This window comes from Hyaloscypha bicolor (assembly GCF_002865645.1).
Source record: "Hyaloscypha bicolor E unplaced genomic scaffold K444scaffold_50, whole genome shotgun sequence".
NCBI lineage: Eukaryota > Fungi > Ascomycota > Leotiomycetes > Helotiales > Hyaloscyphaceae > Hyaloscypha > Hyaloscypha bicolor.
The window spans coordinates 709333-736154 of record NW_020194552.1 but is presented as its reverse complement, the minus strand read 5'-3'; the positions used below and the strand labels follow the sequence as shown (position 1 = coordinate 736154).

At 46.7% G+C, this 26822-nt stretch overlaps 6 protein-coding genes across 6 annotated transcripts; 4 read left to right on the top strand and 2 right to left on the bottom strand.

Annotated features, from left to right (window-relative positions):
- Window positions 1-1179: 1179 nt before the first annotated feature.
- On the top strand, window positions 1180-2445 carry K444DRAFT_522530 (HET-domain-containing protein; the record flags this gene model as incomplete). The annotated part of the gene is made up of 3 exons (XM_024874213.1): window positions 1180-1859; window positions 1935-2222; window positions 2301-2445. Coding segments are annotated over 3 exons (1113 nt in total), but the record flags the coding sequence as incomplete, so codon positions are not given.
- A 1724-nt stretch (window positions 2446-4169) lies between these two features.
- Window positions 4170-4787, bottom strand: K444DRAFT_626679 (uncharacterized protein; the record flags this gene model as incomplete). Its single annotated transcript, XM_024882683.1, has 1 exon — window positions 4170-4787. The coding sequence occupies one exon, from the start codon at window positions 4785-4787 to the stop codon at window positions 4170-4172; it is 618 nt and encodes a 205-aa protein (XP_024740507.1).
- A 2647-nt stretch (window positions 4788-7434) lies between these two features.
- On the top strand, window positions 7435-9828 carry K444DRAFT_323905 (uncharacterized protein). The gene is made up of 5 exons (XM_024871899.1): window positions 7435-7776; window positions 7830-7886; window positions 7942-8425; window positions 8507-8530; window positions 8584-9828. Exons 1-5 carry the CDS (start codon window positions 7546-7548, stop codon window positions 9735-9737), a joined length of 1950 nt encoding a protein of 649 aa, XP_024740506.1. The 5' UTR covers window positions 7435-7545; the 3' UTR covers window positions 9738-9828.
- A 3404-nt stretch (window positions 9829-13232) lies between these two features.
- On the bottom strand, window positions 13233-14526 carry K444DRAFT_522531 (S-adenosyl-L-methionine-dependent methyltransferase; the record flags this gene model as incomplete). Its single annotated transcript, XM_024874214.1, has 6 exons — window positions 13233-13711; window positions 13769-14100; window positions 14165-14274; window positions 14333-14352; window positions 14408-14421; window positions 14471-14526. The coding sequence occupies 6 exons, from the start codon at window positions 14524-14526 to the stop codon at window positions 13233-13235; spliced, it is 1011 nt and encodes a 336-aa protein (XP_024740505.1).
- A 1009-nt stretch (window positions 14527-15535) lies between these two features.
- On the top strand, window positions 15536-18155 carry K444DRAFT_522661 (uncharacterized protein; the record flags this gene model as incomplete). The annotated part of the gene is made up of 3 exons (XM_024874222.1): window positions 15536-15932; window positions 15981-16189; window positions 16236-18155. 3 exons carry the CDS (start codon window positions 15536-15538, stop codon window positions 18153-18155), a joined length of 2526 nt encoding a protein of 841 aa, XP_024740504.1.
- Window positions 18156-19514: 1359 nt separating this feature from the next.
- On the top strand, window positions 19515-25085 carry K444DRAFT_522713 (gamma-glutamyltranspeptidase; the record flags this gene model as incomplete). Its single annotated transcript, XM_024874225.1, has 4 exons — window positions 19515-19679; window positions 19735-20405; window positions 20496-20899; window positions 24613-25085. The coding sequence occupies 4 exons, from the start codon at window positions 19515-19517 to the stop codon at window positions 25083-25085; spliced, it is 1713 nt and encodes a 570-aa protein (XP_024740503.1).
- Between the last annotated feature and the right edge of the window lie 1737 nt (window positions 25086-26822).

Genomic DNA, 26822 nt, shown 5'->3' with positions numbered 1-26822 from the left:
TAGTTAATATTAATTCTTAAACAAGGTATTATAAAGAGATTAATAATAAAAGATTAAGGAATTAAAGATAATAATAAAGGAATAGAAATATGAAAGAAGTATGCCAGTGGCCTAATAGTTACAAGGGGGCATGTCACGTGCATTTTATTAATTTTCCCACCCTATTACATTCCCACCATGGAATATAATAAAACACTATATAGATTGACTGTTTTAATTATATTCTACCATAGGAATTACTTAGATTATTAATAATCTCATATTTTTAAAATATCGCAATTTTGATTTTGCGAAAAAAATAATAGATGCCGTAGCGTCCTTAAAGGAGCCCGTACCCGCAAGCCTCATCGAGATTCAAATATCCCCCAGCCGTGAATGCCACAATCTCCCGCTGGTCACCTCCCAGTCTTGAACATCCCGCCCCTTAAAACCCTGTTTCACCACATCAACCACACTTCACCCTATTGTCCTTGCCAAATGGCAAGAACAAAAGAAACAAGTCGCCGGCTCCCTTCGCGGCCACCGCGGCTCATGGCGTTGCCCCTTGTTCCCTCTCACCAGCCTGGCCATGCCGAGGCCACGCTGTGCAGCGTCTGTAAAGACGTGTCCAGACGGATCAGCCGAAAGATCTCTCGATGGCCAAAGATTGTTGAGTACGATTCGAGCAACGAGGAGGCCGCGAAATGGGTTGCAGGTGCATGGCCGGAGGACCCTAATGAAGCCATACTCCTATTTGAAGGCATCTCTGCGCGCCCTGCTCCCAAATTGTTACCGCCAAACGTGATCAAGCATGTGGCTCATGCTAGAGATCTTATTCGTTCTGGGAGAAAGTGTGATTTCTGTGCCATGATCAGAGACACCATCGTCGTTGCTCATACCTTGCAGCAACCTCGTCTGACACTGGAAGATTTGCCCCTCAAAAAGATCTTGGCGGCATCTGAAGCTCACGCAGTTTTTCTCCTCGATCCCTTGTATTCTAAATCTCGAGTTTTCCTGTGTTTAACAAGAGTTCAGCGGCCAGAGTTTCAAGAGCCCTGTACTCTTCAGAATATAGAAGTTGTCTTGGAACCATCCAGTTCTCCATTATCAACGTCGTCAGAGTGCCTACGAGGATATATAGCAGTGGCCGCTGTCAAAGGTACCAGTTCTTCAATTGTCAGCCCCCCGACCGTTCAGCTGATGCATCTCAAAGGAAGTCCTGCCGCTCGAGCTATTGCAAAACGCCCTTTACCTTGCCCGTCTGATTCTGATGCAGCCTTCAATTGGGTCAAATCCGAGATTCGAAGTTGCGATAGGACTCACATCCCCTGCCGCTTTTCCGTTGACAGACAAGCCATTGGCCACCCAGATGATCAAATCCTACCAACTCGTATCATAGACCTGACTGAAAATGACATATCTGGAAGTCTGCGCTTGATTGAGACGCATGGCCAGAAGAGGGGACGCTGGGCCGCCCTTAGCCACTGTTGGGGTGATCCCAAGGCTTCCCCACTAAAAACAACTAGTGCTACCTTGGCTCAGCACCTGGAAGAGATCCCCTTGAGTGCACTGCCGGAGACATTCCTCGACGCTATCAGAATTACCCGCAAGCTGGGGTTAAGATACATCTGGATCGATTCCATTTGTATCGTTCAGGATGACGAGAGAGACTGGTTGAAGGAAGCCTCCTTAATGGGAAATATTTACCAGCGGGCTTACGTGACGATCGCGGCATCTGACTCTCCCAACTCACTTCATGGCTGTTTCAATAGAAGGTGGTATTCAACCCTGTCGTTGCAATCTCTAGAGCTTCCTTTTTATAGTTGTCATGGATCTACTGGGGCCTTGAGGCGTCGTGGGACCTTTGCAGCTAGTATTGAGTGGCGACATCCTGGCTGGCATCCGAAAACCGATAGAAGGTTGCGTGATATTGTTGACCTATTCCGTCCGATGAGATCGGACGATACGGGCCTTAAAGATGCCGTGCTACAGTCAAGAGGCTGGATCACACAGGAGTGGATTCTCTCACGCCGTATAATACACTATCGTCAAAATCATATATTTTGGTGCTGTAGGGTGCATGGTGTAAAGGATAGTGGTCAAGAGTTCGAAGACGTCATCTACAACTGGAATATGTCCGGAGTCAGCTGGAATGATGTGGTCGAAAGGCATAGTGATAGGGCGTTCACATTTGCTAAAGATAAGCTCATATCTCTGGATGGACTTGCCACAGCGCTGAAGCAGTGGCAGGGTGGTGTTACCGAAGATTTGAATTGTCTAGAGGAAGGGCAAGAAGGGCTCGATATTTCGGACAACGACAGCATGGTTGAGCGCTGGCGGCGGCATTTTCATGGCGAATACCGGTTTGGTATCTGGTCAGAAACGTTGCCGAATTGTTTGTTTTGGATACCGGTAGGAATTCACGCGGACCCTCACATGGCACACGTTCCAACCTGGAGCTGGGCTTCAAGAGCTGGACGTGTCAGCTACGGTCTGGCCCATCATCATTTCGAGGTGAACGAGTCAACCGCGGCGACCATGCGGTTCTCGAGTAGGCCGAATTCGCTTATCGTACTGTCAAGGGCAAAGCCTGTACAACACCTGAAATTCATGCCTTGCACCATTGAAAATGAAGGCCAATTGCTAGTTGAAACCGACAACGGCGGAGTGTTTCGGGCCTACGAAGATCTCATCGGACTCCCGGACCGGCCAAATTCGCCTGGGATCCATTTCTTTCATGCCTGTGCTAGCGATTCTGCAGAGTTGGGCGCGGAACTCGGTTGGCTCTGCTTCGACGATGGAAATTTTGAGCACCGATCGCCGTCGTCCACAACGCTGTTCCTACTCATGGGGAAATCAAGCTTCTCCAACAACGCGCGATGGTCCTTTTCCCACGAGACTAAAGGAAAAAAGGACCTCTATTTGGGAATTCTCATTGAGCTGTGTGGGGGCAAGTATAAGCGGGTCGGATTCGGAACGCTTCTGTCCAAAGAATGGATGGATGATGTTGAAACCCGGAAATACTATCTTTTTTGAACAATTGATTGAATTTAGGTAAGAAGGAAGTCCTTATGCCTGTAGAGGGGGTTCCCATGGAAGCTGTTAGATTGGCAAAGTCCCGTCGGAATTCAGCCAAGTAGAAATTTGAGCTGAACAACTGGAGAATCTCGACAGAACACGTCAATTAGCGTGGCCCTTCTACATCTCTCATATTTACAATAAATCATCGATCAAATTAGAGAACTGAAAAGTGTAATTGAGCACTTTCGTTTACCATTTTCTTTTAGTTCCTGCTCTGCATCCGACTGGACATCCGCGCACTCTGGTGCGTAGGAAAAACTGACTATTATTTGCCACCTCACGCTAGAAATTCATGTGAGGGTAATATAATTAAGTAACAACACATAACAAGCTGCTTAAAGCACAGCATTCCGCTGACAATATAATTTCTAGAATGAGGCACGTGATGTAGAGAACGACTCTTAGGTATCTCCGTTGCCATCGGGATGAGGTCGCTAGCTAAGATAGGATAAGTGTGGTTATGTGTCTTGGCAGTTTGGCTGAATTTAATCTACTGATCAGAGCGGAAGCCGATTTCGCTGGTGACTGTACATGGAAGGCTGAGCAAAAAGATGTTTTATTGTCAGCCCAAAGTACTGAAGATGGGTAGATTAACGTTGGATAGATTTTTCAAGCGTATAGGACAGTATAATGTTAGTACTATATAAATACTCTTTAAGCAAGCAGGCACTCGCCGTTCGTGTTTGAGCACTCAATTGAGGCACCTCTGCCGATATCAGAATTCCAGGCCAAATTCGACGTTACATCCGGAACAGGAACTTAAGCGAACGCAGGGTCCGGAGATAGGCTAGCCATAGAAGGTTAGTGCCGCATAAAATGTGGGTCAAAAAAATTATTGAGAGTCGGAACTGAAGGAACTCTACTGTATCCCTTCGTCTGGCGAGACATAGTCCACGCTAGCAAGGGGGCCTGGCTCAGACTGGAAAGTCGTAGCTTCGGTTAGTCATCCATTGCCTTTTCGCCCTGTGCCAGGCCCCCTTGCTAGCGTGGACTATGTCTCGCCAGACGAAGGGATACAGCATGGTTCCCTTTATTCGGTTTTTTGAGTGGTACAGTACCGTATAATTTCCCCCCTCTCATTTGGTTCCAGAAGTGACAAAATCCCAGGTTTATACTAAACGTATCTGCGTCCTGCCGCCAAAACTTTTATTCTCCATCGCAGCCTTAGCATCTATCACACCATGCACATAACACGGTCCCACAAGAGCCCAATCAAGAGTATCATCTCCCAAAAGCCGAATCACAAATGGCACATTAGCACCATCCAAAAAGGCAACTGAATCATCACAATTATCCTTCGTGTTCAATGGTGCCAGACCAGCGTACCCATCAGCAGCCATAAAGAACCGGTAATTTCTGAAAATATGGACTAAATGATGAGTATAACTCCAAGCTCGGCTAGCTTCTTTACTTCCAGTACTGTAGAAGTTATAGCTAACGCCATTGACCTTCCCTTCCGCTTCGGGGTTCTGGCGCTCCCATACCACGGCTTGATATACCTCCCCATCTTCCTCTATACAGCACTTCTCATAGTTTATCCGGACGTCGAGGGGATTTATCTGTTCGCTTAATATGAGATTGAATGTCTTGTTGTATTTATCATCCGTGCCTCCTCCAACCAGAGCGTATGCAAAAGCCCTAGTGAGATCCTCGCAGCCTCCTGGATACGATTGACCGATGATGTTGGAATCGAATTTCTCCTTGGGGCGTTTGCAGAAACGTCTCATGATGAAGAATATGTCTAGGTGTGAGGCCCTGAGAATTTCGGAGCTTGCGAAGGGCTTCAGGCCTAGAGTCTTGGATGAGTAAAGTTATAAATTGTGGAAACATTCTCTTTTTTGTCTATGCTCTCATTAAAGTAGTTGGACCGGTTCAATTTTTTGATGGTGTGTGCTATCCTTTCCTAAAACACGCAGCTCGAGTAAAAGTTGCTTCGCAGAGCGCACTCTCGACTCTCCATAGCATCTCTTACTGGGAATCATTACCTAATACTTACAAACTCCTACTTGCCAAATCGTAGCTCTAAGATCCTCCTGACTTCCGGGTACTTTTTCTCGATTGATACATGAAACAATTCAAATAAGTTAACTAGCCAGTCTGCATGTAAAGTAATTCTTACTCGATCCCCCTCTCATCTCTGTACCCCATTTCATTCTGATCTCCATTCGCTCTTGCATGCTATGTGGATATAGAATTTGCTTTCCGTGGCGAGGCTAGGAAAGAGAGATAATGCTGCGCTCGGGAGACAAAAAGGGGTCGTGAGCTGAGCGAGCCTTGATTCAAATGTCAGCTGTAGATTAACCGCGAGAGGAGAGGTTGAGAGATATACTATTCAGTATCGGAAAAGGCTTAGCTCTCAGCCTCTCGCTCATTGCACATGATGTAAGGACCAATTAAAATCTAGTTGCCGGCATTTGGTCCTATCGTTTTGTTGAAGAATTTCGGATCAGATCATCAACTTTAGGCAGACTCCCTGAAGAATAACGGTACCGTCACAGCTACACTAGAATGGCGCTCTGCCATCAGTCCCGTAGGTGGCTCGAGACTTGGCAAACCAGCTTCGTATTCTGAACAAGAGTATACGATTGGCTTGCTAGTTATCGAGTGGCACTTGTATTAAACATTTTACGGGGTATCTGTCTACGCCTTACATACAAGCAGTGATAAGTTGAAAGGGGTAAAGGTAATCATATATAAAGAATCTGTAACTCACCCTTTTTCTCAAAGCCTATCTATTCACATTGTCAAATCAGTCTTTTCCTTTCTTCTAACCCTCCACTTCCCTCGTAGCGTATATCGACCACCTCGAAACCTCTCACACATAAAACTTTCAGATCTTTCAATAGCTCTCCTCGCCGCCTTAGTGCCACAAGCACTTGTCGCTCCTTCTGTTGGGGTTGCCAAGGAAGAGGCCCATGTGGTGAGGGGAGCCTATAAATCTTGCGATGGTTGTTACCTTCTCTATCGCCAACGATTTTACGATGTTCATTGCGAGTACTCCTACAATGAGAGGGGAGTTGGAATTGGGAACAGGTCGTCAGTCGTTAGACGAGATAATCGTACGGAGATCGCGGCATAAAGCATCGGGAATATAGGGCATTGGGAGATTTTTAGACCCTCTTGTCACGGCCTGGACAAGCTGTGGAAGTGGAATGTGGGTGTGTTTTTGTAAATATGTAAGAATGATGGTGCCCTAAGGGCGGTGAACAAGCTATATATACGCGTGTGCACAGCACGTGACACCTCTAGTGTACAGATCAAGGTAGCAAACTCGCTGCAAAGCCCTATATTTCCAGGACCTTCCCCTGAGAATAGCTTATACGGCTTCAACAAGGGCTGCCATATCTTTTTAGGGCTTGTCCCCTATACTTACAAGGGAGTTATTACTAAGGCGGCCTATAATAGTTACTCGTTTAATATCCAAGTGCTATGGTTACTATATTAATACTACTATAAACCTAGAAGATCATACTTATCTCCTGCGAATATCTTATAGCGCCTCTTTACGTCAATTTAGGGAGCACTGCCTGGAGTTATAGGGGCTTATAGCGAAGTTTTGCCCTAAATTCGTTCCCTGTAGAACACCAAAGGCCAAAGGCCAAAATACCCTGTATTCCCGATACTTTATGCCGTTATCTCCGTATGAACAGCAACGACGGCCATTGATTCGTAAGTAACTTTTATTAATTAATTCATTAACTCATTAATAGTCCTCGATTTTGGGGAACTAGAAGAGCTGACGGGAAAACATAGGTTGGGTAATGCCCTGTAATATAATCATTTGGAGGTTGTCTTACTTATATTGTATTTAAAGTATTATAATAATCAAATTAGTACCTTAGTACCTTGAGAGCAGGATTGGGTCAGAGCCTGACCGTGGGGGCGAATTATCTGAAGCTGCGCGCTACGCCCAAATCAGCACCTTGCAGCTCCGCCACGCTGTGTCTCAGCGGCTTCTCATCCACCTCACTTTCAACTTCAATTCTTATCTTTCTTCATCTTTGAACGCATTTGAAGGTCTGGTTACCTGTCGAGCGTTTCTCTATATGGCAGCGTGAGCCACCCGAAACCTTTACGACAGCGTGGAGACGGCTACAGGACCCTATTCCGGTTTCGCCATGTCGGGCCGCAAGGCTGTAGAGATCAAGCGCTTTGGGCTCACTCAAGTCTATGCGCCTGAAGATGAAAGCAAGTCTATAGCTACGTACCCATTGCCCCTTCCTCCCTGGCTGATTTGGCATTGATCTCAGTCTGTGCAGCATTGTGTTCGTTCATGGACTGTTTGGTCATCCTCAGAGGACGTGGACTGGGCGCAAGGAGCCCGAACGGAGTATCCCATCTCTAGTGAATCCCAGTAGCAGTGCTTCTAGGCGACTAGAAGAATTAGCCGGGACCGGGAGGTCTTCGGTAGCAGCAGATTTAGAGACGGAGCCGGACGTCAGCAATGAGATCTCCTCAAGAGAAGCTTCAGCCCTAGGCGCTGGGATGCCCCGTCCAAGCCAGATGGGTTGCTCTCAAATTGTTGGACTGCACCCCGGGGAAGTGTTCTGGCCGGAAACAATACTTCCGGCTGTTCTTCCAGAAGCTCGAATTTTCACTTGGGGATATGATGCTGATGTTGACGCCTTCAATACGTCAGTGGGGCATAATACTGTTGAGCAGCATGCTAACGATCTCCTGACTGATATTGCAAATTTGTCGGAAAAGCTTGGAAGTGTAGGTGGAGGCTCTCGGAAGGGATCCATCAGAACTGACTTATATTTTTGTAGCTGGCGAGGCCTGTCGTCTTTGTCGTGCATAGTCTGGGAGGGATTGTAGTTAAGGAAGTGAGTGGCCGACTTCTCTATCCTCACGATCCTATCCAGTGTTGACGTTTTCAAGGCTTTGAATATAGCTTCTCACTCCGAGATTGAACGTCTCAAGAATCTGGCATCAGTAACTTATGGCATCTCCTTCCTCGGAACACCACATCGAGGGTCTGGGTCAGCAACTATAGGAAAACACGCATATCGAATAGCTCGGCTTGCCACCAAACGGCCAAATATGAAGCTTTTAAGGTCTTTGGAGAAAAACTCAGATACCTTGAAAGGTATAAGCAACAGATTTCGAAGTACGCAGCAGAAGTGGGATATCAAGATATCGTCCTTCTACGAAGACCGAGAAATCAGGAAGTTCTTTCTGTTCCACAGCCTCATTGTCGACAACGAATCCGCACAGATTGGTCACCCGGGAGAGGAGGTATCGTCGATACCGAAGAATCATCGTGAGATGACTAAGTTTACATCATCCGAAGAAGTTGGGTTTGATCGAGTCAGCTCTCAATTACGTCGGTGGGTGGATGATATCAGTGACAATTCTCAGGCTTGTAGGTGGTGATTATTTTCTTACCCCAATTCTCGGTTGAAAACGTCACTGCAGGAGAATATGCTGACAGTGGACTGATTAGCACACGAATCCGCAAAACTAGAAGGTACGCTTGGCGCCCGACACGGTAGTGATATCCCTGAACTGATGGTATTTTAGATTGCCTCTCGAGTCTTGAAAATTCCCAAACGAGTACACGATATATCAACGTTGCCTCGTCCTATGACGGCACCCTTCAATGGCTCTTCGATCGCAACATTGTTCCATTTGTTGATTGGCTTGAAGAGAATCAGAACATGCCTGGTCCTTCTCGCCCCGTCTTCTGGATCAATGGAAAGCCGGGATCAGGAAAATCAACATTGATGAAGTTCGCGATGAGAGACGAAAGAACCAGAGACATTCTCACAACAGCTTTGCGTTCATGCGAAAATCTCCCGGAAACTAGGCCTGAATGGATCATACTGGGATTCTTCTTCCACGACCGTGGTTCTCATATCCAGAAGTCAATCGAAGGAATGCTCCAAGGTGTTTTGCATCAACTTCTATCACAATTACCTAACCTTCTGCCATTTGTTTACACTATCTACGAAGATTTGGTGAAAGAGCAGAGAAAGCCAAATCCGATCTGGACCTTTGACTCGCTCTCCGCAGCCTGGGTGGCGTTCACGAAACAACGAAAAGTACCCCTCTCGGCGTGCATTTTTTTGGATGCTCTTGACGAACATGAAGGAGACAACCATCAACTTTCCAAGTTCATCTACGAGTTAATTTCAAGTGCAGATTGGTTGATGGTCAGAATCAAGATCTGCGTTGCGAGTAGAACCTGGAACGTTTTCGGGGAGCATTTCGGGACTTGTCCGCAGTTTGCTATACACGAATATACCTCTGGGGACATCCAGGCCTATACTTCGACAAGGCTATCAGCCCCAATATCACGCTTGGGTGAAGAGGCTCGGCTTGCTCTTTTGCCAAAAATTGAGCAACTTTCCTCACAGGTGACCACCAAAGCTCGTGGCGTATTCATATGGGTTCGAATCGTCGTGGATGAGCTTGTCAAAGGGATAAGAGACGGTACCGCAATATCGCTATTGGAAGAGAATGTCTCGAAGATGCCAGAGGAACTCGGAGACTTATACCGGCATACTTTGCAGCGAATTGATACCGACTACACACAAGAAGCATACATCATGCTGCAAATTACACTTTGCAGTCTCTCGCCGCTTCCAATCAAAGCTTTCATGAAGTGTGTCTCTTTCTCGAGACGGGGGAAGGTTCATGAGCAGGCTTGGCAAAAATACTTTTGGTATCGATAAGGTATTGATACTGGATGGTATTACTTAGGTATCGCAAGAATCGATACGTATCGATACCGAATCGATACTTAGCCTTAAATTATCTCTTCCATTTATTATTTAATTTATATAATAATATATTTATATATAATTTCTTTATTTTCTAGTCTTTCTATTAAAGGAATTACTTAATATTATTAATAAAAGCTAATATTATTTTAATTTAAAAAAGCTCTCGTATTCGGAAAATTTAGTATCGTATTCGTATCTCTTATCGGAACGCTTATTATAAGCGAGCCTCACGAAAATCTCAAAAGCTATTTTTTGCTTAAAATAGCCGCATTGAGACGAGTTTTAGTCTAAACTATAAGATAAGTAGCTAAATAGAAAGCCTAAATTAAGTAGAATATTTGCGCTACCAAAAGCTTTCTTATAAGGGAAGTGGTTCTAAAGTTAATTGCAATTAAAGGGGGGAATTGGGTTCCGGGAATCGATAGGAATCGATACGGAATCGATAGTATCGATACCTTACGATTCTGGCATCGATACCTATCGATACCAGAAATTAGGTATTACTGCCAAGCCTGTTCATGAGGCTTCTGAGGAAGAGATGACCCGCCAGTTGATGAGCAGAAGTGGTGGACTTTTAGAGCTAGTCGCTACTGAGTTAGCCAATGACTCTGATAGTAGCCACGAAGTGTTGGACATCGAGGACGAAACTTATTCCCCCGGAAGTACATTCGCTGTTCAATTCATCCACCAGACCGTGAAAGATTTTGTTGCCGAGAGCCGCAGCGATCTTGGTCTTCATCTAGATCCTACCTTCAAAGCTCAAAGTGGATACCTCTACCTTTTGGAAAGCGGTATCTTCTCTAGAAGGACGTGGACACAGGAACCTGGCAAGTCAATATTTGAATACGCGTTTCTTGCTGAGCTCGAAGGCTCGGCAGATGGAGCTCGATTGTACCAAGCGTTTCGCCCCATGATCAGCGACAGGATTTTTATATTAGACAGGGAGCCCGTAGAATGGACCATTCGAGAATGGGCTGCCCGGCAGCGTCTACTACCTGACGTCATTCTCAGCAGTGTTAGTGATATCAATTTGCTTTTGATATTGGCGGTTGGCGCGGATTTGAAAACCTTGACTAGTTACATATCCGAAGCCCATCGTCAAGACCTGGCCTATTTTTTTCTAAGTCAGGATCAAACGGTACACGCCACGATCTTGACAATGGCTGCAACTGGCCAGCGGCTCTCCACAACTTCCGCTAGCCGAGAGCCTCTGATCACGCTCGTGCTGAAATATGGAATTTATCACGATGACTCTTGTAACTCACCTGATCCGGAAGATGCACAGGCGCTGGTATCTCGTTTTGATCGTGACATACTCCGCACCCCGCTTGCCTGGGTATTGCGATGTGATCCTCAAAAACACATCTCAAAAGAAGAAAGATATTCAATTGCTAGGCTGCTTCTAGAGCATGGGGCAAATCCAGATGCTTTGGCCGTTCCGGACGCATGTTGTGGGGATCAAACGTCCCTATTGTACAGCTGCGTCCAACATTGTGATGTGGAGGCCGTCCGACTTCTCCTCTTGCACGAAGCAGATACCTCGATCATCGATCATCCGCTGATCTTTAGCCTCGAAATGAGGAGAGACAGAGAAAGCACAGGAGTGAAGACAATGCTCCGCTTGCTCGAGGAACACGACTGTCAAATCACATGGGACGTGGAAACCATGCATCCGGCTGGACTGCTAGCCATTGGGGGCGGATGCGCAGCAGGGATCGGAAGCCCATCAATTAGCAGCCGAGTTGGATATTATCACTTGTGGCTCAGACGCAGGCCTCAATCTTTATCGGAAGCGGACAGTTCTCCTTCGAGACCTAGGAGCGTAGATTTGACATTACTACCTAGCGCCTCCCGGCTATAAACCGGAGCTTCCTTAGCTTTCAATTTAATCAGCCTGCTAGCCATAAAGCTTGGTGCAAACCACTAGCCTCTTCTCCACTACTTAAAATATATTCTGCTTATATATCCGTTCAGCTGCGGCCAGAAACGCACTGGACCGTGCACGTTTTAAGCGAACTTGATCAGCAAATCATACTGTCCAAATTCTTGATTCTACCCATCTGATTCGCTACAATTTTGTGGTATATTTGATCACGGAAGTGCGTTCCTGGCCGCAGCTGAACGGATAATTTCTCAACTTTTCATGCAAATGCATTACAGCACACATAAGGATTATTATTATGAACTCTAAATACTATATATAACCATGCTAGAAATTATAGTTAATATAATACCCATATTATATATAACTTCCACGTAACTCGCTCTTATTAAAACGGAACTCAAGTTTTACAACGCGTGGTATTTCCATCGGTATATTTAAATGCTCCTTATCACAGCAGAGCAGAATTTATACCCGCTTATATGGTGGCTGAATTATAAACCTGCTTGGAAGCATTTTGAGCTAGTTATGCCCGCCTAGAATGAAATATTCTTCCTCTAGTATTTCTTAGAGCTTTAAAGACTTCCCGACGAGTACCCTTCAAGGCAATAGCATACAATCTACTGAACAGAACCTCTCGACGAATAGACCTCAAACTCTAAAATTCGAGTTATGATTTAGTTAAAAGATACTACTAAAACCCTTATAACAACTAGATCTCATATATCTCTATTAATCAACCACTATTCCATTCCCAAAACCCATTACCAAACCCAATAATATGCCACAAAAAAATCTATATCCTAAGTAGGTACCCCCTTTCCATTCCCCTCCTCACCCAAAACTTCTAGCTAATCCAACCAAACAATAGAGAATTCCTCAACACACCCCGGCGCTCTAGATATCTTCAACAAAAATAAACCTTGGCATTCTGCTTCTATTACAACTGCCCGTGGCTCTGGTTTGTATTTGCGAAGCTTGTTGGACCAATAGGGGAGAGTGAGCGGGTTGTGCAGCCTCCAAGAAGAGCGAGGCGATGGAGACCTAATCGCTATTGGTGAGAAGGTGTAGGAAGGGGAGAGAAGACGGAATGAGAAACGATACATTGGACGACAATCCGGAGGAGAGAATGGGGGGGATGGATTTGTTATACGCTATGGCGAAGAGGAGATTTCGGGCGGATGAGAAATGGAGTCGAGAATCATTTCTCCGTCACTCGAAATGAAGGTAGAATGAAGAGGTGGCAATGCCAGATTCAAAGCAAAAGGAAATGACAGGGCTGGTTTGTTGCCCGACGTGGGTATTGCATTAGAATCTCTAGAAAGAACGAAAAAGGCTCAGACTTCCAGGTTTAGCTGCCCACGCTATGCTTGCTACCTCTGAACGCCGTCATTAGTCCAGCATTGCTAGACATCATTCGTAAAGAAAAGGTATGCAATGAAAATCCAGGGTCTGCGCTCTCAGCCGCGAAAGAACCCTTCCTCCCTCCTTCCACCGGGGTGTCTTGTAGATATACTACCAAGATCATGCCCACATGCCATATATGTTCATGACAGCGCTCGCTAACACATTTTATACTCGCAACTCCCCTCCGCAGCCCTCGTCTGATCGTCCGTCACCAGCTGATAGCTGATCTTCACATCCAAATCCCGCTTATTCTTGCTATTCGGTTTGTTCTCCAGGACTCCTCTGATTTGCTCTCCTTGCTGTACCGTCAACACCTCCCGCAAGTAGAAGACCGTCTGCTTCCAGTGGGTGTACTTTGTATGGGGGCCGGTGGAGAACCGGATGGGTTTGTGGCAGGCGGTGAAGTCGATATCGAACCAAGCGATAAGGGCGTGTACGAAGTCGTCGCGGCGGCAGTCGAGCGTGAAGGGTGAGGCGAAAGAGAGATCAGCGGTCGTGCAGGTGTACAGATCGAGGGTTAGGACGGCGGTGGGGTCGGTGACAACGGCTTTGATTTCGACGGTGTCGACAAGTGGTTCGGTGAGAGCGGTGTGCTTGAGGGGTGAGTAGTCGAAGCCATAGACATTGTCCCAGACTGTATTCATCTGTCAGTATCTTGAAATGGATGGGAACCTGAGGGCAAGGAGCTCACAGCCAATCTTCTCATCCTTATACTCTCCATCCTCAATACCGGCCATGAAAATCGTCGCCTTGTCGGGGAAAATCAGCCCATTGGGCGCCAGGTACTTATCCCTCGCATACAGCACCGTATCCAACATAGACTCATACAGCAGGAAATACCCCATCCACTCCGAGATTATGATGTCGACTTTCGGGAACGGCAGCTCAACTTCCTCCATCTTTCCCTGCAGGAGGGTGATCTTGTCTGACATCCCGTTCACGGCGACGATCTCGCGGGCTTTCTCGATGATGGTTGACATGTCGACGCCGATTACATGCTTGGCTCCTGCGCGGACGGCGAACCTTTGAAATTATCAGCCTCGAAGGAGAGACTCGGAAAGGGAATGGGAACGGGAAGGGAACTCACATGGACAGAATGGAGGTTCCGCAGCCGACATCGAGGACAATCTTGTCTTTGAAGAGGTGCTTGTTCTGCACAATGGCGTTCATGTAGGAGCGTGTCCGAACTTCGTCTTTCTGCGTTTTGTCAGTGCGGCTCAGCAGAGTAGGGGAGCATGCGGCTGCTGGTACACACCAACATTTCTTCATGGATGCCTTGTAATTTCCAGTTAGCATGATTTCCAAAGTATCTGGCATGTTTTGCACGTACCATGGTGATTGTAGCTATTCAGAATGTTAGCCTCGCCCAGGTACCAGTGACAGGAGAGCTGACCTGTTGAAGTAATGAACTTCGGAATGCTCCATTCCCTTCATCTTGTCGTCCGCCATGATTGCAAGAGGGGTAAGGTGGAGAGGTAAGGAGTGACTGAAGAGTTGGAAATTGGAAAGGCCGAGCTGGAGGTGTTGATATTGATGTTGGGGATCGCGTGAGATTGGTCTTTGCCTGGGAATTTTTTTCGAGGGACTGGCCTTGGAGACCGGCAGAATTTCACCGCTTACCGAAATGGTGTAGCCGAAACTCCCCAACCTTCGCCGTGCAGCCGATTTCAGTCGCTTGATGCCTTTTTGTGGTACATGTTTTGGGGATAAAATTTGCCTGTAAATACTTAAGATTTAGACATAAACATAAAGCGTGAAGTGAATAGCACGGTTTTCACGAAGTCAAGGAGTTGGATTATTTTCAGCCAATCACAGTGCTAGGTTCTCAAAATTGAGGAGGTTGGACTTTTCCTGGCGAAACACAGCGCTCGATGTGCACAATTGAGATGCTGTTGTAAATAATAAATGAAGGTTTTGGAGTGCTGTCTCGTATCTTCTGCAGCTCCAAAAACGGGTATCGGTGCAGGATTGGATAAGGTATTGTTCGAGGAAAAGTCACGTGGCAGCGTATTTAGCAGTCAGAGTTCTCTGTGCAAAACTTGCGTTATATTTCCAAATGAAGACTTTTGCAAACTTAGGGCGAGGTCATTTTCGCATTAGCTCAAGTAAATGCAATTGTATGTTCCTATTGTCATTCGCCACAATGGTTACGGCGAGGCTGGCGAACTAAAATCAAACTGGCTCTTGGCACGCCGCCTCGCTTAGCACAATACTAAAAAGTTGTGTCGGAATTTTGGTTGACGTCGAAACCTACCAACCTCCACCCACCTCGTATCGCATTTTCTCACTTTTCCTGGCAACCACCAACACCACCCGCAACGACAACCTCGACATCCACCAACCAACATCCACGCATCACGTGTGTCCTGCATCAATAGGGGCAACACGACCATTTGCTTCGCGCAGAGACTTGTTACGAGCTGATTTAGGCATCGCGGGGTAGGTAGGGGGAGTCATCATGCCTCCAGGGCGTCCGCCGAAGGAGGGCGCTCATCGAAAGCCAAACCCCCTGAGAAATCGACCACCCATCAAGGCTCCACTTCCACCCATCTTTCAACAGAAACAAGATTCTGCAGCTGCTGCGGCTGCAAAGGCAGCCCCTCGACCGGCTCGCCGCGCTTGCCCAAACAAGACCTGTTCTGCACCTGATGTCGTCGATGGAGTCTGTCACAATTGCGGTACCATCGTCGACGACTCGAACATTGTTTCAGAAGTTCAATTCGGCGAGAGCTCCAATGGCGCTGCCGTGGTTCAAGGTAGTTTTGTTAGTGCCGATCAAGGCACGGCCAAGAGTTTGGGTCCTGCCTTTCGACGAGCTGGCGGCATGGAGGACAGAGAGTCTACGATTCGAGAAGGTAAGCGAGCTCCCCCCCTTTTCTTTACTCGGTACTGACTTCGTTAAGGCCGACGAATTATGCAAGCATTAGCCGGCCAGCTTGTGATCCCCGAGTCGACTATCATGAGCGGAGTACAAATATTCAAACTTGCTGCAAACAACAACTTCATCCAAGGCCGTCGCATGGACATGGTCGCTGCTGTCTGCCTCTATTCCGCTGCTCGCAAGGAGTCGCCTTGTAGAGTTATGCTCATTGATTTTGCCGACAGACTCCAGGTATGTCATCCACGTCCTGTCTCCTAAGCCCGGCTAATCCTTCCAGGTCAATGTGTTCAAGCTTGGTCGCACCTTCAAATCTCTCCACAAAACCATCACGCTTTCGGCTGATGGTATTTTGCCCGTCTTGCCAGAGGACTTGATCTACCGTTTCGCGGAAAAACTTGAATTCGGCGAATTCAGGGACAAAGTCGCTGAAGATGCCATCCGAATGGTTCAACGTATGAGTATGGACTGGATGGTTCAAGGCCGACGTCCCTCTGGTGTATGTGGTGCTTGTCTTATACTTGCTGCTCGCATGAACAATTTCCGCCGTACAATCACCGAAGTCGTCTACATCGTCAAAGTCACCACACACACGATCCAAAAGCGTCTCGATGAATTCAAGGTCACACCGAGTAGCGCTCTCACCGTCGAGGAGTTCTTGAACAACGAGTTTCTCGAGACCGCCCACGATCCGCCATCTTTCTATGAGAAGTCTGAAGAATGGCAAAAGAACAAGAAGAAGCGTAAGCGCAGAGGCCACGATGGCTTTGACGAAGAAGACGAGAATGGGGAGAACTCGGGAAGCAATGGCGAAGGCGAGGGCGGCCGAAGCAAGCGTCAAAAACCTACTGAGCCAAACCCCAACCCCGACCAGCCAGTTCAGTCTGTTGAGCTTCGGCGTGATGCAGACGGCTTCGCCATCCCACCTCAACCTACCCAATCCCACGACATTCCAATTGATCCCGACCTCGTTGACGAGGCCATTGCAGACCAAACATCTACCACATTCGACAAGCTTGTCGCTCAATTCGGTGATATTCCGGATGCCCCTTCTAATCCCGATGAGGATGGCGATGCTTCATCTACAACCAGCGCCCCGAAACTTCGTGAAACGCGCCTGGTTCGTGCAATCAATGTCCCGGACGAGTGGGCAGCCATGGAAGAACGCATGGAGACCGAGATATCTGAGGTGATCAACGATCCCAACACAATTTACCACGCCGCCTCCTACGCCAAAGCCCAGCGCCGTGCAGCCGCTCATATGCTCATAGCGGAGAAGGACAACCCGTCCAGGAATATTAGCATGGACGTTCATATCGGAGAGGACGAGTTCGCGGATGACCCTGAAGTCGTCAACTGCATACTCGCTGAAGAGGAAGTCCGGAAGAAGGAGAAAGTCTGGGTCAACACCAACAGAGACTGGCTCCGCAAGCAACAGATCAAGATGTGGCGACAGAAGCAAGCAGAGAATGGTCCTCCAAAAGCCAAGCGCAATCGCAAGCGCAAGCCCCGTATCGGCGAAGGCCAAACAACAGCTGCATCAAGCCCAGCCGAGGCCGCGATCAACGTCATGAAGGAGCGCGCATTCAGCAAGAAGATAAACTACAACGCCATCGCAGACATCTTCAAGGGAATCAGCAATCTCAAGAACGGAGACGAACTCGGCAGCGCTGGTACCAGCCGTGTTACATCCCAGGCAGGCAGTGACATCGGCGATTCAACAGAAGGATCGTCTCGTGCATCGTCGCTTGCTCCATCTGTGGCCGAAAGTGTCAACAGCCAGGCTTCTACTGGATCTAACTTCCTCCGCGTTCCCAAGGACCACTATGTACGTCGGAAGAAGGCCGCAGCTGCATCGACCACCGGTACTCCAAGAGCCACATCTGCCTCTCCTTTCGCGGCCAGAGTTCAATCGCCCGCCGCCACAGATGAGGGAGATGATGATGACTATGTCCGTCCAAGCCCCACTCCCCGCGCACGCGCACAGGAACCGGAAGATGAGACCGAGGACTGGAGAAGCCAGGTTCGCAACGCAAACCAAGTCGGGACGGGTCTTGACGAGGAAGAGGAGGTCTTGGATGATGAAGAGGATTACGATGATTACGGCGGGGTTGAGGCAGGTGGTATTCCGGATGATGTTTCTGATCGTGGTTTCGACTTGGACGACGACGAGGATATTGGCTTTGGGGACGACGACTAATTGCCTGCGGACCTTTTTTCCCCCATCTGTAATGATATGGTTGGTCCATTGCATTTACATGGCGCAAATGGCCCATTCATTTGGGAACGAGATACCCATGGCCTGCGATCGCTAGATCGGCTTTGCTGATCGCTTTCGATGATGCCTTTGCATAGACCGTAGCATAGGAACTTTTCGGAATAAAATTTCCTCGAGTATAAAACTTCTTCCCTCGAGTTGCGATGGATGCTCTGAACGTTGCACGGCCGGATATCAGGCTTGCTACTCTTCACGAAGACAAATTAGGTAGCTGGTATACTGTGCTCACTACCCGCAACTCACCCACACCTCTCTGTTGCTAAGTGCATCCAAGCCCAAAACACAAGTCTGTACTCTTGCTTCGCTTTCCTAATAACAGGTGGCTTCCGGACTCGATCCTCCATCCAGGGATCCCAGCAACGTTCTCAACCCCGGCCCCCGTTTCAACAGATACATCGAAAATGCCTCGCAAGAAATGCAAACCCACGTGTCACAATGCACGTGATGAATCCTCAATTTCTCGTTAGGTCCCCTTTCACCATTCCTTTACCCAAGTCTCTTGCAAAAACTTACTAATCATCTTCCAGAAAGTGCCTCAGCAACGAGGACTCCGAAGTAAATACGATTAGGTTCATATAGGAATTGATCGTGCTTTTGCTAAAGTTGCTGTATTTGTGTTGTGGCTTTGGCATTGCTATCATGAACTTCGAGGCTTTTCAGGATTGGGGGAGAGAGCGAGTGAGGGAGTTGCAGAAGGAGTGAGGAAAAGGAGACGAAGTGGAAAAGGTACTACTTTTGGCAAATCTACCCTTTTTTGGGCTTTGGTTTTATATCACGCCAGTACTGCGAGTCAGTACTCCTATTCGGTACAACGTCTTTCGGATGGCATCGTAGAATAAAGTTGAAGTTGATGATGCTGACACCGGCACTGCACGCCTTCGGATCTCAAATCAGCCTCCGCCGGCCCGGAGATTTTGTGCGGGGCTCGCTAAAAAGCCACAGGGAAGGGAAGTGGCCCCGCAGCGGCAATCAAGCTCCCTGCCCCTGTACTTCAAAAGATAACAAGCTTTAGTTATTAATCACTTCTCCACACTTCGACATGCTGAAACTTCCTCATCGAGAAAATGGTCGCATTTATCCCAGTGCCGCGCGGATTAGCCATCAATTTTCGAGCACGATGCCCGTACCTGCTGATAGATAGGATAGGCACGATGGGCCTGATTAGTTTGTGGATCGACACGAGTCAACAGACCATGTCATAATAAACGTAGGTGCAGCTCCCAGAGCTTCTTTTGTCCCTCTTCCTCTTTCTGTATTTCCCCTCCAGACCTTTCCCCAGCAATGTTTTTCTCTTCTCTCCTCCTGGGCTTGGGCCTTGCCTCCTCGGCATGGGCACACCCGGCTCCGTCCCACGACCAGGAGCTGGGAGCAGTTGCATCCGAGTCCTCTGTCTGCTCCGCCATTGGGATCTCCATCCTAAAAGAAGGCGGCAATGCTGCCGATGCCGTGAGTCCCCGTCTTCCTCCCAAAATCCCAAGGCGTATACTAACGCAATGAGCAGCTTATAGCGCAGCAATTCTGCGTCGGCGTGATTGGCATGTACCATTCCGGCCTCGGCGGCGGAGGCTTCATGCTCGTGCGCTCCAGCAACGGGAGCTACGAATTCATTGATTTCCGCGAGCGAGCGCCCGCAGCTGCTTTCGAGACCATGTATTCGCCGCTCCTGTCGAACGCGAATCTGTCTTTATACGGCGGCCTGGCAAGCGGTGTGCCTGGAGAACTGCGTGGATTGGAACATTTACACAAGAACTACGGGACGCTTCCCTGGAAGCATCTGATGCAGCCAGCGATCAAGCTGGCGAGAGACGGGTTCAATGTCACTGCTGATCTGGTCCGGTATATGGCGTCCGCGACGGCGGGGAGCTATGATTTCCTCACGTATGAGGAGACGTGGGCGCTGGATTTCGCGCCGAATGGGACGAGATTGGGCCTAGGAGATGTGATGACGAGGAAGCGATATGCGGATACGTTGGAGAGTATTGCGGAGGGTGGCGCGGATGCTTTTTATAGGGGTGCTATTGCTAATGCGACGATTACGGCGTTGAGGAAGTCGAATGGGACGATGACGATGGACGATCTGGCGAATTATACGGTGGAGGTAAGACAGACGAGTAATATTACGTATAGAGGGTTTAGGATACACAGTGGGAGTGCACCGTCGAGTGGAGCAGTGTAGGTATTGAGCAAGAGCCCCTTCCTATTTTTGACTGTCTCGGAATTAATACTGAGACAACTATATGAAATAATTGCTAACCCCCCCAGTGTCATGAGCATCATGAAAATCATCGAAGGCTACGACATGTCCACCCCCTCCCAGTTAAACCTCTCAACCCACTACCTAGACGAAAGCATGCGCTTCGCCTACGGGCAGCGAACGCTCCTCGGCGACCCGACCTTCTCTCCCAATCTCACCGCTTACCAGACGAAAATGTACTCCGAGCAGACGGCTTCAGAGGTTCGAAGCAAGATCGAGGAATTCCACACCCTGAATGCATCGGCGTATGATCCAGACGGATATGTAATCTTGACGGATAGTGGGACGAGCGCGGCTGTTGCGTCGGATAGGAGTGGGCTTACGATTGCGATTACGAGTACGGTTAATACGCTGTTTGGAAGCCAGTTGATGGTACCTGAGACGGGCGTTATTATGAATAATGAGATGAACGGTAAGAAATCCCATTTATTTTGTTGGCCTTAAGGTACCAGAGCATTTGGAACAATCAAACAAATCCTGACCCCAAGATTCACGCTCAAATCCGTTGACAAGATTTTCTGGGCTCCAAGCTAACGTGCAGGCTTGGCGATATTCCGGACCAATCGGTTTCTGCCGATTCGTTCCAGGGGTCTGGAACGGGCGGTAATGGAACGTTCCAATCGTTCCTAAGCGAGCTAATCCCTGTAGATTCTCGTTATTTTGTAAGGAACTTCCATTAATTATGCTATTGAGAGGCTAAAAACCATCGTACAACCTCAGAAAGGCCTTTATTAAGCCGTAGCACTACTGCCAGTAACTCTACTGCCACGAGGAGTCTTTCTTACTGCACCACGTTGTGTAATTCGTCCTTGCTTCGTACGGCCACCCCCACTACTTCCACCACGTCCACCACGTCCACTACGTCCTCCACGACCTCCTGTACCAATCTCTCCATTACTATCATCACTACTATCATTCCCTCCCCAGCGACAGCTTGCAGCATGATCTGGCCACTTGTAATTACCACAGCAACCACCCCATATACCCACGATCCGGATATACTCAGGGAAAATGGTATTATTAAGTCCCGTACGAGCACACGTAGTACAAGGAGTAGCCGTCATATTAACCCCTCCTCGTTAAATGAGAAGAGCATTAATATAGGACTATCGCTATGTAAGGACTTGACCAATTATAATGCGATTTGGATTAATAATCACATTCTGGCCAGGAAGAGCAAGGGCTTATTATTATTAATTATTATGGCACTATACTCTAGTTAGCTTTATTATATAGTAAAGGGTAAGGTATCGTACGAAGGAAGCAAGTTATTGGCCTGTAATACCCATTATCCATTGGCCTTGAGAAAGAGGCTGGTTTGCACCAAGATTAGGAGCACCACCAGCACCAAAAGCAACGAAAGGAACAAGCCTTTAAAGATATTAGCTATCGTATGATAGATAGGATCAAGGATTAAAAGCTTACTGCTAGTTTAGGTTCGCAGGGCCAGGACCAGGAGCAGGAGGCTATATAGGGGAACTACTGCCAGGAGCAGGAGGCTATGCAGGGGGGTTACCACCAGGGGCTGGATTATTTAACATATTACTATCGTACGATCAATATAATCGCGAGAAGTAGAGAGGAGCAAGAGGTTCTCGTACGAGCAATAGTAATATTAATAAAGGAAGGAGGAAGTTAAAGCGGGAAAGGTAGCCTTTAAATAAGAGTTATAGCTTGGAAATTTAGAAAATTTAGACAATATCCAGAAGGTTCTCTAATTATATAAGGGTCTTAAAGGGCACGTATCTCTTTTAAACTAGCTAGTCTCAAAGAAGGTTTACAAGATCCCAGTCCTTTTCCAATGCTTTAAGCACTCTCTAATCTCTATTATCTCTGCTTCCATTTGCCCTCTATCCCAGCTTACCGTACGGCATACCCCTAAAAAGACTCTCTCTGGCTCATTACTCATTAGAGGAATTGAGAGGATATTAATAGCCATAAGTGAGAGCCTTGGCCAGCATTCCCTTTACGTATCCTGGCTCCACTAAGCTAAGGCCCCTTACTTGCTAATATTATATAATTCCTGGAAGTTATAATTCTTATACTCGTCCTCACTTGCAGGTCATATAACTGAGCGAAGAGATCGAGTAATCCGATTAAAGAAGTCAAGTACTAATAGCTCTTGAGATAGCTCTTTACTATACGAGAAAGGGGTAATATTACTTAATAGTAGAGGAATAATTTGATCTCTATAGTGCTCCCAAAATTTCTTTGCACTTATAAGAGCTAGAATTATATATTTCTTTGGCTAATTAGCCTTAATATATCTCGTACGGAAGCCTGGATTAAGAATTAAGGCCATAGCATAAAAGAGAGAGAGATTGGTTCTAGTATAGTACTTGTCAAGTATAGCATATATAATATCAAGCCATACGAGGAACTCTTTACTCTTATCATCTTTTTTCTTCTTAAACTCAGCCTATATTATATTTAGCTAAGCTTATATGAGAAGAAAAAAGGAAAGCAAGAGACTTATAATTATTTCTTAAAGATACTTAATTAAAATATCCATTATAAAGAGCATATAATTAATAGAAGTAGTATCTCCTTCCGCAAAGAGAGTTACTCGTACGAAAGTAGCAAGAAAGTCCCTAGTTATACAAAGCTTTTTCCAGTCTTTATAAGATAGGAAATCCTCTGCAAGATCGTCCTCGTAATTCCGGTAATATTTATTCACATACTCTATTTTCTCAATAAGAATAAGAAGCATTTCATACTAGCTATTCTATCTCGTATAATTATCCATTAGAATCATCCTCTTTACAAGTCCTATCTATTTAGCTATACGAGCAGGTAATTTGCAAATATGAGCCATAATATTATATACTTTACTAAGTAGACCTAAGAGCCTAAACTTGACTCTCTTTCTCTCGTTATTACTAATCTCTTGAGTCTGTTCCTATTACTCGTATGACTCAAGTTCCTCCATTTTAACTAATCCAGAGAACAAGAAAGCTTATACCACGAGATTAATAATATAGCTAATATAGCGAATTTGCATTTGCTATACGTTCTACTTAATATTAAGCTCTTGTTTCCAGTATACTTGAATTGCCTTGTAAAGGGTCCTATTAGTTCTAGCATTATCGCCCACAATAGCTCCAAGCTTTCGTACGATACTATAGTCTTCCAGAACTGGAAGGAGAACTAAGAATTGCTCTTCTCCTAAGTAGCCACGGACTGGTTTGAGAGCGAGAAGGACCTTTTAATGCTTAAACTCGTATGAGGTAAAATGGGCACAAATAGCCAAAAGAAGAAAGCGATTTGGGGAAGTCCAAATATTTAAGGAAATATGAATATGTGAGATTGCTAATTAGAGAACTCGTCGTACGGTATCCTTATACCGAACCCAGGATTCTTTAACCTTAATAGAAGTAGTAGAGTGAGACGTGGGAATCATGCCTTTATAAGCTTTATTCAAGAGCTAGCAAAGTATATGGAACTCTAGCCATTCCACCATATTATACGAGAGGTTTCGTATAATAATAAGAGTAATCAAGGCTTCTATAAGAACTCTTTGATTGATTTGCTATTCAAGAACTTGTAAATCAAACTTCTCTATATCTCCAAGTTCTTGAGCTTGATAATAAAGCCCTTGGATTTGTTAAGTAACTTTCTCCTGGTTCTTGGAGTTAGTAGGCTCAAGGGTAACAAGTAGATAATGCCTTAGAATATACTTTCTGAGGTTCCCTGCAGTAGTAGTGCCGTACGGTGGTGGGAAAGAGTCTAATTAATAATATAAATAATAAAGTAAAGCTTCATTTTCATCAGGTAATACACGACGAGAATGCTTCCAAATCGGGGAAGTCCTCTTTAAATAGTCCGTAGAAGACGTTACTGTCTCGGATAGTACAAGAGAATAGTCTGGTTTAATTAAAGAAGATATTTTGAGGATATACTCAAGGTAAATTAATCGTACGGATAGATAAAAAGTAAGGAAGGGAGCATAGTGGGGGAACTAGCGGTGGATTCGCCTACCCCTGTCATTATCGCCCTACCCCTGCCATTTTGGAACGTTTGGAACGTTCCATTACCGATATTACCTAATACCAGTCGATACCGGCCGGAACGTTCCGTGGAACGTTCCAGGGTGGAATATCGCCAAGCCTGCTAACGTGAAAACAGACTTCAGCATCCCCAATACCACAAACGCATTCGGCTACATCCCCACGGAGGCAAACTTCATAAAACCCTTCAAAAGACCACTATCCTCTATCTCCCCCACCATCGTCGAGTTTCCCAACGGTACCGTCTACATCGCTCACGCCTCAGCGGGTGGCTCCCGCATCATCACGGAAGTAGCACAGCATCTTTGGCACGTCCTCGACCAAAACCTAACCTCAGCTCAATCTCTCGCCCAGCCGAGGATGCACGATCAGTTGAGTCCTAACACGGTGTATTTTGAATATGCAAGCGCCTTCCAACATATCGAAGGATATAACAACGAGACGACGGCGTTCATGAAGAGCATCGGGGCGAATATTGCGTTTGTTGCTCCCGGGAGCACGACGGCTCAGGCACTGAGACGGTTGGGGAATGGCACGTTCGAGGCGGCGGGCGAGCCGAGACAGCTGGACAGTGCGGGATATGCGGTATAGAATTGCCTTGCCGAATGGGGAAGAATATTATGGACATTGAATAGATGAGAGGAAGTCAAATATTAGGGGTGTTTGGAGACTCTCATGTGTTCTTCATGTCTGATTCTCGGAAGGATTCTCATCAAGATTCGGCAGTTCGATGAAAATCGTATGAGTGAATTTAGTGAATGAATTGATAAGACGAGTGTCACTGTCCAAGAATTTACCGCTTGGTATTTGTCATCCGAGTGGTGCAAGCCAGCATTGTTTTGCGGCCTTCACTTGGATACTTTCTTCAATTTCCAAACGGGCTTCCTTTGCTCCACTGCAATGAGTGACATAAAACCGAATATGACACATTTGCTTTCGCGTCTGCAAGATCACAAGGTTAGATTTCTTTGAGATCGTTAGCTCTCAGGTGCACCGGCGTGGTACTAAACCAGAGCATATCTGCTCGATGTCGACAGCACATATACTCTCCCATAACAACCACAAACCCTGCGTTGATCCGAGTCGCGAAGCCCTTCATTAACGGTGACGCGTACACCTCGATGCTCGCAGCCGCCTCTCTCTTCGATGATACTCGAAATTCGCTGTATGATTCTTCAAGAAACCTTGTCTCCCGGTAGAGGGTCGAGCAAGGTACACCAGGGTTCAGTAAAGAGGAGGATCGCCTTCATCCCACTGAAGACGAATAATAGGCAATTATCCTGGCTCGAAACGGCGAAAGTCTCTGCTGAGGAAAGGGAGCAAGTGCTTTCCACGATTCCGTGCCGTGGTCTCCAGGTGCAGACAGGTGTGCCAAGACATTTTGTTCGTGAATCCCCATATACTCAGGATTAATTTTCCGTTTCGCTACTTATATTCTAATTTGCGGACATGAGTAGCGGCTACTTTAACCTGAGGTAAGGGTGAGTATATCTAAGCCAGGGGTAATCATGTCTGAGCAGAGCTGAGTAGAGCCTGAGTATCTTGAAGCATGCCCCGAGTTAAGCCTAAGTATAATGTGGAGCTTATTCTGGCCTCCTGTATATCCCGGATACGGTTTCGTTACCGAATTTTGCCCGGGGATCTGTCTCTGCTCCCTGGCAGCGTTGTTGCGAAGCTGACTTTGAATCCTCTTGTCAATGAGCACATAGGGTTGGGCCTCCTGGTTGTGGGCTGACTGGCTTGATTACGCGAGAGTCAACCATTCGCGATCAATAGAAGGGGTTCACTGCCCAATACGAAGGCGGGCGGCATTAAAATTCGTCCAATTCGCTAAGCGAGGGCGGGCGCAATATTAATCCTCTCAATACAGAAATTCTCGTAATTCCGCATTATACTTAATTATCGAGAAAATTCTACAAAAGTTAGATCTGCTTCTTTTCTATCTCACAAAGCTATTTTAAAGAGTTTTGGACGTTGCGTCGAGATTTGGTGCGATTTTGGTGTTCCTCGCGTTTTAGCAGACGGAACGATTTTTAATGCCGCCGCCTTCGTAGCCCACACCCCCACCGCCCATCCCCTACTTACACCCCTGTCAGAACACCTAAAAAATGCGAATTTTTCAAAGTGTTCAAAAAAATCCCAAAACTTCACAGATTATAGATAATACTGCAAAAAGTCTAGATATGCCATTAGTTTAGCAAAATTGTGGTGGTGTTGGGGTTAAACCATAGATTTGAGCGGCTGAGGGTTGTTTTGGGCAGTGAAACCTTCTGCGAAGGCGGCCGGCTCTTCGTAGTCAGCGTGCATGCGGACGTGGAGCATACTGTA